At 39.6% G+C, this 13996-nt stretch overlaps 1 protein-coding gene across 1 annotated transcript in view; it reads right to left on the reverse strand.

The window, feature by feature from the left end:
* Positions 1-13996, reverse strand: part of LOC133456865 (DNA (cytosine-5)-methyltransferase 3B-like) — a 29272-nt gene that overhangs the window by 14423 nt on the left and 853 nt on the right. Inside the window, exons 2-13 of the mRNA XM_061735534.1 lie at positions 9186-10654; positions 8486-8650; positions 7245-7343; positions 6349-6604; positions 6137-6196; positions 5659-5762; positions 5428-5565; positions 4930-5037; positions 4596-4737; positions 1805-2320; positions 601-645; positions 364-443 (exon numbers count right to left, since the gene is read on the reverse strand). Coding sequence (XP_061591518.1) covers positions 364-443; positions 601-645; positions 1805-2320; positions 4596-4737; positions 4930-5037; positions 5428-5565; positions 5659-5762; positions 6137-6196; positions 6349-6604; positions 7245-7343; positions 8486-8650; positions 9186-10598 — 3126 coding nt within the window. The 5' untranslated portion in view covers positions 10599-10654. The remainder of the gene's footprint in view (positions 1-363; positions 444-600; positions 646-1804; positions 2321-4595; positions 4738-4929; positions 5038-5427; positions 5566-5658; positions 5763-6136; positions 6197-6348; positions 6605-7244; positions 7344-8485; positions 8651-9185; positions 10655-13996) is intronic.

Consider the following 13996-nt stretch of genomic DNA (forward strand, 5'->3'; position numbering starts at 1 on the left):
AGGTTTCTTCTGTAGCAGATGGGCTGTCAAATGTCATTAACGTGGGAAAAATGTACAACAATGATACAATGACAATAACATTTAAGAGACGCAAAGGAAATGTGCTATTTTTAAGTAAAAGGAGTCCTTGTACAACAATGTTAACCTCTTGATTAATCCTCCGTCGTTACTTTGAGTTTCTTACTCAACTCTGCTATGATGTCCGGTGTAGCTCTGAGAGCTACCTCCAGAGATGATAATACTTGACAAAATACTTTAAAGAAATAAGCAGTTGATGCACTTTACACCACACATCTTGTCATCCCATCACATTAACTATTTCTCGTAACGATGGCACGTCCAGAGTGTAAGACGATTCCTTACTTTACACTTCAAGCAGAGGCTGCCTTTGAACAGAGGGTGGGACACCACGGTGTCTTCTCCTCCACAACACAAACAGTAGCCTGCAGACATGATGCAGATGTAACATATTAATGGAGAAAAATCATGAACAGGAGGACACGTGAAAAACAGCTGCTTAAAAAGCATCAAAGCAGATACAATAAAAAAATGAATTAATTAATGTGGAAGACTACTACACACAAATACGCAAAAACTCACCTTCAATATCCAGTTTCATGCTCATGATCCGATTAATAGTCTCCCCTGTTACAGAGAACAATGAGTTAACAAGCCATCAGTGTCTAAATATGAACACATGGGATTCAGTTGGGGTTTTTTTTGGTTGCACTTTAATTTCAATTCATACTCAATGTGTTTACAGACAACATAAATGTAGATCCAATAAATAACACTGATTTAGTTGATAATTACTAATCCCACCAGCATCAAAACTGGTATTTATTAATTAAACCACAAACTATGTCAATAAATCTTTGATATTATTTACCATTAAATTGTTCTGTTTTGAAATTAATCACATTCATGTTACACTTTTTGTGTTTTTCGTTGTTTCTTTTTTTATTTGACTGATTTTCTAATGAATCACCATCAAGTGATTTATAGAAGTATTTAAAAGATTACATTATTTGCACTTAAGCATAACAATTGAAACAACTTTTTTATTTTTTTTGATAACCAATGAATTTATAAAATAAATATAAAAAATCCTCCAGATAAGCGGTGGAAAATGGATGGAATGGATATTAAAAATACACTGCAATGTAGATATTAACAGCAGTAACTGTTAATGTATTTGTCAAAACCTCTTTGGCGTTTGAAAATGGTTTATAAGAGGAAAATGATCAATTCAAGTTTTGATAGCGATAATCAATATCAAATAGAGCAGCAGAGATACCTCCTCTCCCTCCCACGGCTGGTGGAAATAAACAACTCTAAACTTAGAAATCAATTTATGGCAGAGTAGCAGATACTGTGGTTTAAATATATAAATCATGTAATTTTAACCTCTAATAACCTTTCGAGACCTCAGTCTCACTGCTGCTTGGCAACAACATCAAAACAATCTTATAATGCTCTCATCAAGGGGAAACTATCTTACAAATAAAACAAAGCCGAGCCGTGTCAAACATGTTAATGCGGTGGACAAATGCCACTAGGAAGCTGGAACACGTGGAGAATGAGAACTCGGAAGAAAAAAGTATTTGAAGTTTTCAAGAATAAAAATCCAATTAAGGTGTTTGTATATTTTGTACATTTTATGATGCTTATCATTTCATTTGAAGATGCTCACTATGTCTGTACTTAAAACTGATTCAAGTGTTTGCCAGAACTCAGGCTTTTGAGTCACACTGAGCAGGATAGGTTAGGATGAATGGATATAGTACCGAGTTGCGTTTGTTACCTCTGAGCTTCTGGTCCGGCTGTTTGTACGTGCTGGCTGGTTCGTTGACCTTGTTGTAAGCTTTGGTGTAGTTCCTCTTCTTGTATGGCACAAAGTCTGGCGACATGTCATTGTCAGATCCATTCAAATGAGGGCATATCTTCTTATGACCCTTCTTTCCCTTCAAACCTCCCTGAACCTTCTTCTTTCCCCACCCAACTTTGCCTTTGTTCCAGCCTTGGCCCGAGCCCTGTTTTTCCTTTGCTCCTCTACTCGTTTCTGCAGCCCATCCTGGGGACACCTTCTCCGTCATCAATCCTCTGGGACTTTTCTCCATGGTATTACCTATTTCTTTATTCAGAACTTTGGACTGGGTGGAATTGAGTGTGGAATTGCATGAAAGGTTATTCAGAGAGACGGTCATTTCGCTGACGTTGGCGTTTCCCTTTTTTCTGACGGGGCTGGAGGTCACAGGAGAAGTCTGGGCTTTCTGGAAGAGCTTCTTCTTCACCTTTGGTGTGGCTTTTTTTGCAGCGTCTGGAAGGAACACAGTATCCCATGTGATAATCAGATATTTTATACAACATATATATTTATTTTAACACAGTAGCTGCCAAATACCATCTCTAACCTTTATATTCCCAGAGATAACGCTTCTTTTTAAATGAATTGTTTCCATATTTAGATCTCCTTGTATAAACTGATCATGAGGTTGAGCTGAGGAAGACGAGAGGTCCCGACATGAGTCAGTCAGTCAACATTCCCGACTCACTTTTCCACTGTCTCACATTTCCAACGGTTGTTCAGAGACAGGAACAACCGAGACAGAGACGAGATGTTTCATATCAAACAGAGCTCGTCACCAAGTTCTGCAGTTCTTGTGAAAAGTTTGGATACAGAATCACAGAATGATACAGAATGAGAGACAAGCAGCAGGAGCAGCCAGCTGGCTGATGTTCTGTAGTATCGGGTTTAGTACACAATATTACTCTTTTTATGAAGACCAGCTGAAATATTAACATGTTCTCTCTCTTGGTGTTTTGGAAACTGTTAAATACACAAGTTGCACCTAAAATGCTGCTAACTTGTAATTTTATTTTATTCATTTGACTTAGGCTGGGAAAAAGTAGCAAAATAGTTATTTGTGCCAACAGAACTGGGTAGAAATGTTTGGAAAGTGATGTTAATTACAAGCATTAAATTTAGAAAAGTTGGACTTTCTAAAATGCAGGAAATGCTTAAATCTTCACTTTGATCCTTCTTTTGAAGCTTTATTTAACAGAAAAGCACAAATAAATGCTTTTAGTTGTTTTTATACAAATCTGGAGATTAACTGGTTAACTTAACTAACTCAGTCCAGTTTAGCTGAGCTTAGTTCACTTGGGTGCATAAATAAAACAAGCGAGATGTGATCAAAGGTTCAGGTTCAGGTAGTTATAGAAAAATAAAGAAAGAATATATGATTTAGGAATTAGAGCCATTCCAAGCATAGTACCTGCAATTTCACGATAAAATGAGGTTTGTAAAATGGCTTTATCATCCTTTCCAGATTGATGGACAGCCACAGATGCTTCTCTAAGTTGATTGCTAATGTCTTTCTTCCTTGGCACTGTGTTAAACACTTGAATACTCCAGACCAGCAGACTTCCAAAACATCTGCTATTACAAAAAAGGTGCCTCTAGCTGCCGTTCCTGCTGAGGTTCTAACTTGCACATGTAAGATACAGTCTGACCCAAAGTTCCTAAATTGGATATGACAATCTCGGATGACGTCCATAGCACCACCTTCTGGTCAAAAGAAAATTATTTTAACCACATTATGTCCTGTGTTTACTCAGGGCTTTAGCAGATGAGATGGGGATTTGCACAGAATATGCTCGTAAAACTGTCTTCATGCACCGTGTGGATGAAGACAGTCATACGTTTGTCCTAGGGAGGGCAGGTATAGAATAATTTACCTTTCACCTATTTAGAAGTTCATAACGATATTTTAGAAAATATGAAATCAAGACTGTTAATCATATCTTTGACACACTTCAAACTCACCACCAACATTGACCAACCTAATCTCCTTACATCTGGTGAGTTTCATTCACATTGGTCAAATGACACACATACTTTATACTTAACACATTTTTAATGGCACCTTGTTTTTCAGTCAAAGTCACCAAACAAATTATGGCCTGTTTTATTGTAACTCAGCCATACACAGTTCAATCTGGCCCGAAATTGATGCATGTGATTGCAGTCCGACTGTGAACACATCTACGGAAACGTTTTGTGGAAAGGGTCGCTGCTGGGATTGAGCCAATGCAAGTCAAACTTATTTAAACGGTAGTTAGGACAGGTAATTGAACCACATTCTAGGGACTTAAGAGTACCATCACAAATATCTTTTGCTTTTTTAAGTTACATGAAAAGTAAAGCAAATCGTGCATCATGAACTGCGTAGGAGGCACTTCATTTAGACTATGTGTACTTGAGTTTAAGATTTTTCTAAAAATCCAGTTTAACTTTCTGGAGCCAAATACAGAATTGACTGTTTTTAACTATATATTTATGATTTTCATGACAGTGAATATTGATAACAATATACTACATTACTTTTTCATTCAAATGAAAGTCGTTAAATATTTTAAGTCATCGTCATTCTTCTTGATAAACATGAAGTGAAATAAATATACTTTACACTCCAGTGAAAGCCAACACCAATCATTATGACTAATTAGCAGAAAAATCCACCCATATACTGAAAGCAGCGACTAAATCTATCTTTTATTCTCCACGAAGGATCTTAATAAAATGTTCATACCATTTATTAAAGCCTTTGGTTTGAGCCCATCCGGCCCAGATGGTTGAAAGCCTGCAAATGCCCAGTCTAACATCTGCTTCAGCAGCTCCTCTTTGTCCTCCAGAGGTGCAGAAAACTGCTTCTTACAACGCCTTGCTGCCTCCTAACAGACAAATACAGAAACAAGAAAGCAGATGATGTAATGATGCACCACATGAGTATTTTATACTGTTTTCATCTCGTAAAATTTAAAATGCTATATTATATTTCATCACACATGTTGACATGCTGGCATGTTAACATGCCACCTTCATCTTTGATGTGTACTTGTACAAGAAGATATGCAGACACAGACCTGCATGGATGAGAAGATTGCCTCTCGGTAAGTGATGAAGGTAGCAAAGGAGTTGGCGCAGAAATGCTGGCCAAAGGCTTCATATGGGGACAGAGACTTCAAACCGACCTGGGATCAGAGGCGAGAAATAGGAGCAAGAAATGGAACCAAAATAAAACATATTGTGAGCATTTTATATTTACAAAATCGATTACACATCACTTGAAAACCAAACAAGCTGATATTCAGCAAAAAACACCTATAGAGAAATTGTTTTCATACAATTCAATAATTATTGAATTATAACTTTATAAAACATAGTTAAAATATTATTGTGGAATAATAATAGTTGGACAATCTGCATCTGATGCCAAACCTAGAAATCTAGTTATGAAAGTGTGTGAATTTGATGATGCAATCATGTGACCAGTGAAATACACTGATTCCAGACTGAACTGTTACAAACTTAAGATTCTTTCCGTGTTGGTCTTTCATTTCTGCAGCTTACACCCGGCTCACCTCAGAGAACATTTGGTGTCCATACCACTGCACCGTTCTGTTCTCTGGAAGCTGGCTCCCTTTCCTGCTGGGTATGATCACAGCTGGCCAGAAAGAAAAGCCCTCGATGCGTCCCCACACCATCTCCCCCTGCGCACACTTTGTGTTTTAACAAAAACACCAAGGGTCAGGGGTTTTAATGTTATGGCGCATATCAACGTTTAAAAATATTCTGATGGAAAATAAACTTACAACGGACAATTTACTCAGACTGGGTTCTGTGGCTGTTGGACTGGACCTGTTATCCTCTTCATCACTCACGATAAAGATGGAATCTGCCTGCTTCCTTGTTTCACCTGCAAAACAGACACGTGAGCAACTGAACTCTGCCACATCCCCCTCAAACAAAGCTCCACATGAACTGACTTATTGAAGTCTGAACCAGAAGCTGCACCATAATCCTGTCTGTCATTCAGAATGACAGAATTGTGACAATTATCGTATGTAAGATTCACCATTTCCTGTCATTTAACTTCTTTTTTTTTGGCATGAGCTGATTAAAAACTTACTCAAAGCATGTGTATGGCTTTGGCTATTTTGTAATCATTCAGGGCTGATTTGTCCATTGTTCTACAGGACATCGCTCATATTGAATTCGAAGTCTCCAACTTGACAAGAAAGTAACTGATCATTTCTGTCAATGGAGGTAAAAGGAAAATAAACATCTTACATTTTTCAATCGTCATTCTGCCCGTCTGACATATTCTGGACTCTTCTGTCACAAGGACATCTGGGAAAACAAAAGGTCACACTGATTATAGCTACACTTGGACATGGTATATTGTTAAAGCAAGTTTGTTTGATAAGTTAAGAGGAAAAAACAGATAAAGCTGATAAAAATCCAGGAGACAATGGCATGTCCAGGCATTCTTGCAGTCTTACCAGAAGAATTGTCTGTGTAGTCTGAATCCTGCATATTGCTGGACACTTTCGCAGGAAAATATAGGGGTTTCTTTGCGTTAATACTCTCAGAGTCATCTGATGAACTCTCGCCATTTTCGTCTCGTCTCTTCCGGACTCCAAACCCCGCCGGTGGTTTTCTTCTGATGATGGGGCGTCTTCTTGGCCGCTTTCCAAGTGAGGATGAGTCCTGCGGGGGTTTCTCCCCGTTACGAGCAGCCTCTGGGTTTTTCAAAACCTTGTGACAGAAACCACTGCACAGTCAGAGGTCGTTACTGCGGTCACACTGAGCAAAGTGGATCGTTATGGTGGAATAATTATAATCCCACCAGCTAAAACTTTGGTTCTTGGTGACATCAGCGTAGAAGTAGAAGACTGTTGAACATTGATTGTACGTTTTTATTTATTTTTTCATATAGAAGTGTTTTTATTCTGCACTGGAGGAGAGATTCTCTCTAGCGGCTTTCTAGTCCAAGGACCACTAGTCACTACAACAATGCACAGAAGAGTAAACATAATTAATCTGAGAGAATATGACAATTGTCATGAATTATGTGTTAACAATACTTTTAAGAGCCCCCTGGGCAACTTGACAGATGTTCTGAGATGCTTGCAGGTCGAGACTAGAACATGGAGCTGATGAAGTCTTTGTTGCCGTTTGTTCTTCATTGGTTACAAACATCCACCCTGTCACACCCTGACACAGCACTTCTGATAGATATGCTGCAATGATTTCAATGTCTGAATAATACATTTGAGCCCATCAAATCGGATTGTGTTTGTGCTGTTATCGTCATTTACCTATGAAATATGAAACGGTTGTGGTTGGTCAGTTTGCCAGTTAACCTTGCAAATGTCTTTTGTATTTCAGCACTTACCCTAGCAAGCACCTTCGTCTTGTCTGTAGAGGCCGGTAGCGCCAGGAGCGTCAGGAACAGTCTGTGCATCATAGGGTATGGTCTCATTCTAAACAACATCTGTAACGACGATACAGGACGCTCTTGTGAAAGGATATTTGACAACAAGCGGTCACAGCCGCGAGAGAAACAGTTCCACCACGTGGAGCAAATTGATTTGGCACATCCAAGGACTAATAAAATAAAAATGTGTTGAGAGTCTTGACTAAAAAGGTGCATTTCTGACATTATCACACCGTTAGTTCATGGAAGACAAAAAAATGCTTAGTTTTTGTAGATTTTCACTCACTCAGGTCGTGGTAATGATTAGCACTTAAACAGAAGGCATTTGGACTTTTTTCTGATTCTACGAGACGTTTTGGAGAGTTTAAACAACTATATCACAACAACATGAACTAAACAGGAAAGCCAGTAACTTGAGTCAAGATTTATCACTCCGTCTGCAGCTCAAGGGTAGAGAAATACACTTAATAAAATAAAGATCCTGGACAGAGAAAACACATGATTTGAAATAGGAGTGGGGAAAAAAGCCACCTATGTCACTGAAAATGTATAAACACTGCTATTATCAACGAGTCCAAACCCACAGGTCTATGGTCTTAGTAACAGTGTTCTAAGTGGCATCAGTGCAAAATTAATTTAGTGCAAAACTACATTCCTCACACACTATTACAAATGCATGTCTGAGGAAGGACGGCCCATCGGTACTGACTGGCTTGCTTGCAGTCTTGACGTGCAGAATGTGCGACGACAAACTAACGGCTTCACACCTTGACATGTTTGCAGGAAGGATGAGACAAAATGACAACTGGAACACTTCGTTGTTTGGTTTCCCCAATCCCAGAACATCTTTTAAGTCATTAGCAACATTACAAAGTGGTAAACACTTTATTCTTCTAACTTTTTTATGGAATGTATTCGAAAGGTCTTCGCCCTTCTGTTACATGGTTTTAGCAAATTAACATTCGACCTAAATGCACTAGTTGATGTTAACATGCCGGAGACGTGCATACAGGCTGCTCTATGTTGGCTGAATGAAAACATTAATGCCTGAACTCCACACTAGTGAATCAGAAACAAAGATGCCTCTTTTATGAGTGACAAAATGACTTCAAGAACTAAAAAAGAAATGTGTCTCAAACCAGTAACCAGGATGTTATTTTCATGCATTTGCTGTTTTTGTCTTGGTAGAATTTGTTTACCTGGCCCCAGCGACGGCCTTGCCCGGTGCTGCTCGGTTCGTCCTTCAGGGACTGGATGAATCTGAGGTAGTTGTATGCCAGCCACTTCGTCTCTGGCGAGTCAGGTTTGCACAGCCCTAGATCAACTGCCATCTCTGACACCACGCGCCCCAACAATTTACTATCCTGAAAAGGCATTTTGGAAAAAAATGTAATCATATCAGACATAGATTGACACAAAAGTTCAGAGGTGTAACACACGATGCTATGAATTTATGGGCAAGCATAAACAGATTTACCACAAAGCGAAAGAGTGGAAAAGTTAATGTTTGCGCTCCAAACAAAAAGTGCCTAAAGGCTTCTCAAATTTGAATAACGTACAGATAATATCAGTTTTTAATCTGCAAAATCTCAAGTATCACTAAGATTATTCAGTGGTTTTAATGTGCTAAACCTTCTCTTGGTTGGGAACTATTATGACTGTTGGCAAGCAAGATACTCTAATCATAATTAGAAGAGAAACCAGAATAGGGTAAAAAAAAAAAAAAGAAAAAAAGACAAATGCGGGAAATCCTTGGTCCCTGTTGTTTAAGAAATAATGAAATATCAATATGTCACTTTCCATATGATATGAACTTTTCAAGAAAGCTGTATCTATCTACTGCTGTTCACTGGTGTAATGTATCACCCTAACAGAGAAAACATATAGAAATATTCTTACAGTATTTGTTTCTGGCTCTTTTAGCAGCAATTCCATATTCCTCAGTGACACATTTGCAAATTGCTCAGGGATGCTCTCCACCAAACCTTGGAGGGCTGATTTATAGAATGAGTGTGCTCTCTTCAGGAAGTTGCTCTTGGTCTCGTCCCCCAGATCCTCCATGGAGACCATCAAGTCTCTGGCACGAGAGCCTACGTCCACCTCAGCTGTGGGGAGGAGTTTCTCCTTGCCGCGGAGCAGATGGATGTCTCGCTTCTTGAGAAAACTCACAGTGGCAGATGGCTGGAGGATGCTGGCTGCGTAGGAATGCACCAGCTCGGCCGTCAGCCTGAGCTCCAGGGCCAAATCTGCTGTGCCGGACAGCTGCAATTTTTGAAAGGCTCTGAGGGGCTCCAAAGCATGGGAGAGGAACAAGAAATGCAGCTGGACCTTAATGTCTAATAGTTTACTCCTGATGCGGCAGATATCCTTTGTTTGTATCCGAGACTTGAAATACTCCAACAATTCCTGCCAGCAGTTCGTCATCTTCTGCACAGTGTTGACGATAAATACCCACTGTGTTGAAATAGGAAGGGATGAGTTATAAGACTTTGAATGAACAAATAGTTCTTTAAGACAGTCGTTAACAGAGAGGAGGGTGGAGTAGTGACCATGGACATCGTTAACAAGGTTAACTACATCACTGAAGGAGGCTTCGATCCCGGCTTGACACACTCTTCCTGCCATCCCAGGGAGGCTGCAGAGTGAAATCAAATTAGGGTTGAAAGTCCGGAGCTGCGGTACAAACACTTCCTTTACCGCTGGATGTGGAGCAGTGCAGTAGAACATGGCAAGGTTGGACAGGGGAAGATCGAGTTGCTTCAGTGAATTTATCAAAATGATTCCATCTGTGTGTGTGACGTCCATGTCCACTGAGATTTGTGGATCATAAGTGTCAACGCTCATTTGCAGCTTATGAAAAAGCCTCACCACACTTACACCTGAGCTCTGGTCAAAGTAGCCAATCAGCACAAAGCTTGTAGTCCGCGCTCTTCCCAGCTGGACTCCCACATACAGGTACAGGCAGAAGGGCTTGTCTGAAACTGCCTGGATGATCTCTTTCTGCTGTGCTGCGTTAACATCTTCACCACAGTATCTTTTAAAGAGGTCCTCCGCGTTGTTGCTGCAAAAACTATTTCCTTGACTTTCATGCTTCACAGCTGACTTTCCTTGCTCCACCTTCACTTGCTGTCGTGGCTGAATCCGATCATCTTTCACTTTAGTTTCTGCTTCCTGGTCCGTCACCACACACACCACGTCGATGTCATCGTCATCGCCAACGTCATCGTCATCGTCTGATATCAGTGATATTATTTCCGCTTTCCTGCTAAAATTGTCCTTTAGTTTTTCTTGTTTCAGGGTTTTGCCATCCATTTTCAGGATAAACTATTGACTCTGATGAGAAGGATTGGATGAACACTCATCTGTGTCTAAAAAAGAAAAAAAAAAACACATTTAAATGCAAGCAAGTACAATGCAGGATTCCAGATGAATCTTTAACTAGGAGCCCTGTAGCTCCAAATGGAAATTCTACTCAAAAACCATGCAGTACAATCAAGGTATGCAGAATACCACATAACACACTGAACCCTGAAAAAGATGGGCTACAGCAACAGAAGAACACATCTGGTGCCAGTCCTGTCAGCTAAGAACAAGGACTTCCAGGATACAGTTCGCACAAGCTCACCAAAACTGGACAATGTAAGAGTGGAAAAACGTTGCCCCATCTGATGAGTCTCGTTTCCAGCTATGATATTCACATGGCAGAGTCAGAATTTGGTGTAAATAACTTGAAAGCAAGGTTCCATCATGCCTTGTATCAACGGTTAAGGCTCCTCTGGTGCAATAAACAAATCAGAGATTTTACTTTTAGACTAGATCACCCTGCGCAACATCCATGCATTCTATACTGAGATTATTTTAGTTTTTGCTTATTTCTCTCCTTCTTACAACCATCTATCTGTTGTTATACTAACTGCCTGCTCTCTTGATTATAAACTCAACATCAACTTATCGGCTCAGCGGAAATGCAAACAGCACGGAGGAATACATATGCCGGTGGAATTGTGGGAATTGGTGTTGAATATGTGCAATCACAGATGACAATGGCTGCAACATTAGCAACATGCTACTGAGGGACGTTTATACACTCTGCGTTCTCACAACATGTAAACGCCTGTCTCCGTTTTCACACCAGTGCGATGACTTGGATGTCACTCGTCACTCAGCAGCAACCCAATGCATGTAGGCAAGGCATGTAGACATGGCCAAGACGATCTGCTACAGTTCAAACTAAGCATCAGAATGGGGAAGAAAGGTGATTTAAGTGACTTTGAACGTTCAACCATTGTAATGCCCTCCCGGCTGGTCTTCCTGTTTGTGTTGTGATATAACGATGGTTCAGAAGAATGCAGAGGTACGTCTGGTTTTCAATTACTTTTTTTAATTAAAAAAGCTCATGTCACCCCCTTTTCAATATCCTGAAATGTCCACCAGTAGCGGCTCAAATCAAATTTAAAGCACTTCTGTTTTTAAATCTATCATAAAGGTTTAGACTCCAGGCCACTCATTGTCCTCCACTTGGGAATGCTGCTTGGCACTCCCATGCCTACGTGTAACAGACTCTCAGTCCAGACACTTCTCATGTTGGTGGAACAACCTTCCACTTGCTTTCAGAGCAGGTTCTCGCTCACCATCTTCAAAAAACTCTTGAAGACCCACCTTTTCCATCAAAATCTTTGCTTAAGAGAACTAACATAATCTAAACCCACTGTGCTTTGCACTTCTCTATTTAAGGGGATTTTATAGCTCAACCTTTGACTGTTTTCTGCTTCCAATTTGTAATTTTTTTTCCCCCTTTACAAATGATCCCTCCGGCATACTGCAAGTTTCCCTTTACTTTTTGATTGTGTTCCTCTTTTTGTAAGTGACTTTGGATAAACGCATCCAGTAAATACAATATAATATATCGTAATGGATACAAAAAAACAGCACTCTTACACATCACATTTTCAAACATATGGTAAATAAAAAATACTTGAACTGGCTCATAAAATGGTAGAAAAATGTTACACAAAATCACAAAATGTGACAGTTTGGTTGCAGTCTGGAGTCCTGCAGAACTATACGTTTGCCATATATAACAATATACTTGCACCAAATCTGAAATCTAGTTTGTGGGAAGATGTATTCTTATCTCTGCCGCTTTTTTTGTAACAGGAAATGTACCATGAACTGTGTTTCGAAAATCATCTTCTTTTTTCCCCTCAAATGATGAACATTCCATTTTGATGTGTATGTGGGATGAGGGGAGGGGTGTGGGCTCTACGTGCTGTGTGGGTATCAGCATGAGGATGTGTGTGAAAATGACCTGATGTGTGTTTTTAACCGTGAGTTTTTATATGTTGATTTTTTTATGTTAAGCACTTTGCCCTACCATAGTATGAAAAGTAATATATAAATAGAGTTTGATTGGATTGGAAAACAAGAATATTCAGTTGTTTCTGTGTGTAGAACAGTGTTTATCAACCCTGGACCTGCATGTTTTAGATGTCAAGAGACATCTAAGGGTCTAGAACAGGGGTCTTCAACCTTTTTTAGCCCAGGGACCCCTTGGATGAGAGAAAAACAGAGCAGGGACCCCCACTTGTAATTCTTAATTTTCCCTTTTTTCTTATGTGTCAAATTTTAAGCCAGGCTTATAATAACTTTTGAATGTGTTTTATTCTGCTTATATCACCTTATCACCTGCTCTGATGAACTCTCAACACTCAGAGTCTCAGAGAAATCTATCACTGTGCAATAATAATAATAATAATAACAATAATTATAATAACACAATCATATGCTGTGACAATGCACCTTCCAACAATCATGTCTACCTCATTCTGCTGCACATCCGGTCCTCGGGCCTCCTTGCCCTGCATGTTTTAGATGTTACCCTGCTTCAGCACACCGTGATACAAGTACATGTGTCATCAACAGAGTTGTGCAGGCCTTGATGACAAGCTAATTAGGACCATTAATTAGAACCAGGTGCGATGATGAAGGGAGACATCTAAACATGCAGGGCAGGGAGGCCCGAGGACCGGAATTGAAAAGCCCTGCCTTAACAGATGTTATTCTTGCAATTACTACTTTGGACAAGTTTAAAAAAGACAAACTTTGTTATCTTTTCCAAAGTGTCAGAAATTTGCTGTTTGACAGGGTTTAATAATCCCTTTAAGTCACATTTGGAATAACTATTAAAAAAAAACAAAATAAAATAAAATAAAAAAAATGAATAACTACAAATAATTGAATATGACAAACTAAATGCATTAAAGATATAGGTAAAAGTTTAGAGCTACAGTTGACAAAAAGAAAGTGTACCGTAATATTTATCTCTGACTATTCAGAATGGTAATTGTTGAGGGAACAAAGGACTTTTGTGTTTTTCCAGGCCAGTGACTCTTTAGTAGGGTCTTTCTGATGGCAGGGCCTGAAAGGAGTGATGGAGGGGGGTGAGAGCAGTCTTCTGAGATCGAGGTGGGGTTTCTAGTCACAAAGCCGGTATACATGTCAGAGAGAGAAGTGCGAGGTGAGCCAGTGATGTAGCTGACCCGATAAACTGTGCCGGAGTGTTTTATTATGCATTTGGTGCAAAGGAAGCTGAACTAAGACAAAATATTTAAAGGTAAGAGTGTGTGTTCAACGAGGGAGCAGTACACTCGAGTTAAAATGTTTTTACTAAATTAATAGGCCTTAATTTCCGCAGCAGGTAAAAGCCTGGT

Source organism: Cololabis saira, chromosome 12, assembly GCF_033807715.1.
Source record: "Cololabis saira isolate AMF1-May2022 chromosome 12, fColSai1.1, whole genome shotgun sequence".
In the NCBI taxonomy this organism is placed as follows: Eukaryota; Metazoa; Chordata; class Actinopteri; order Beloniformes; family Belonidae; genus Cololabis; species Cololabis saira.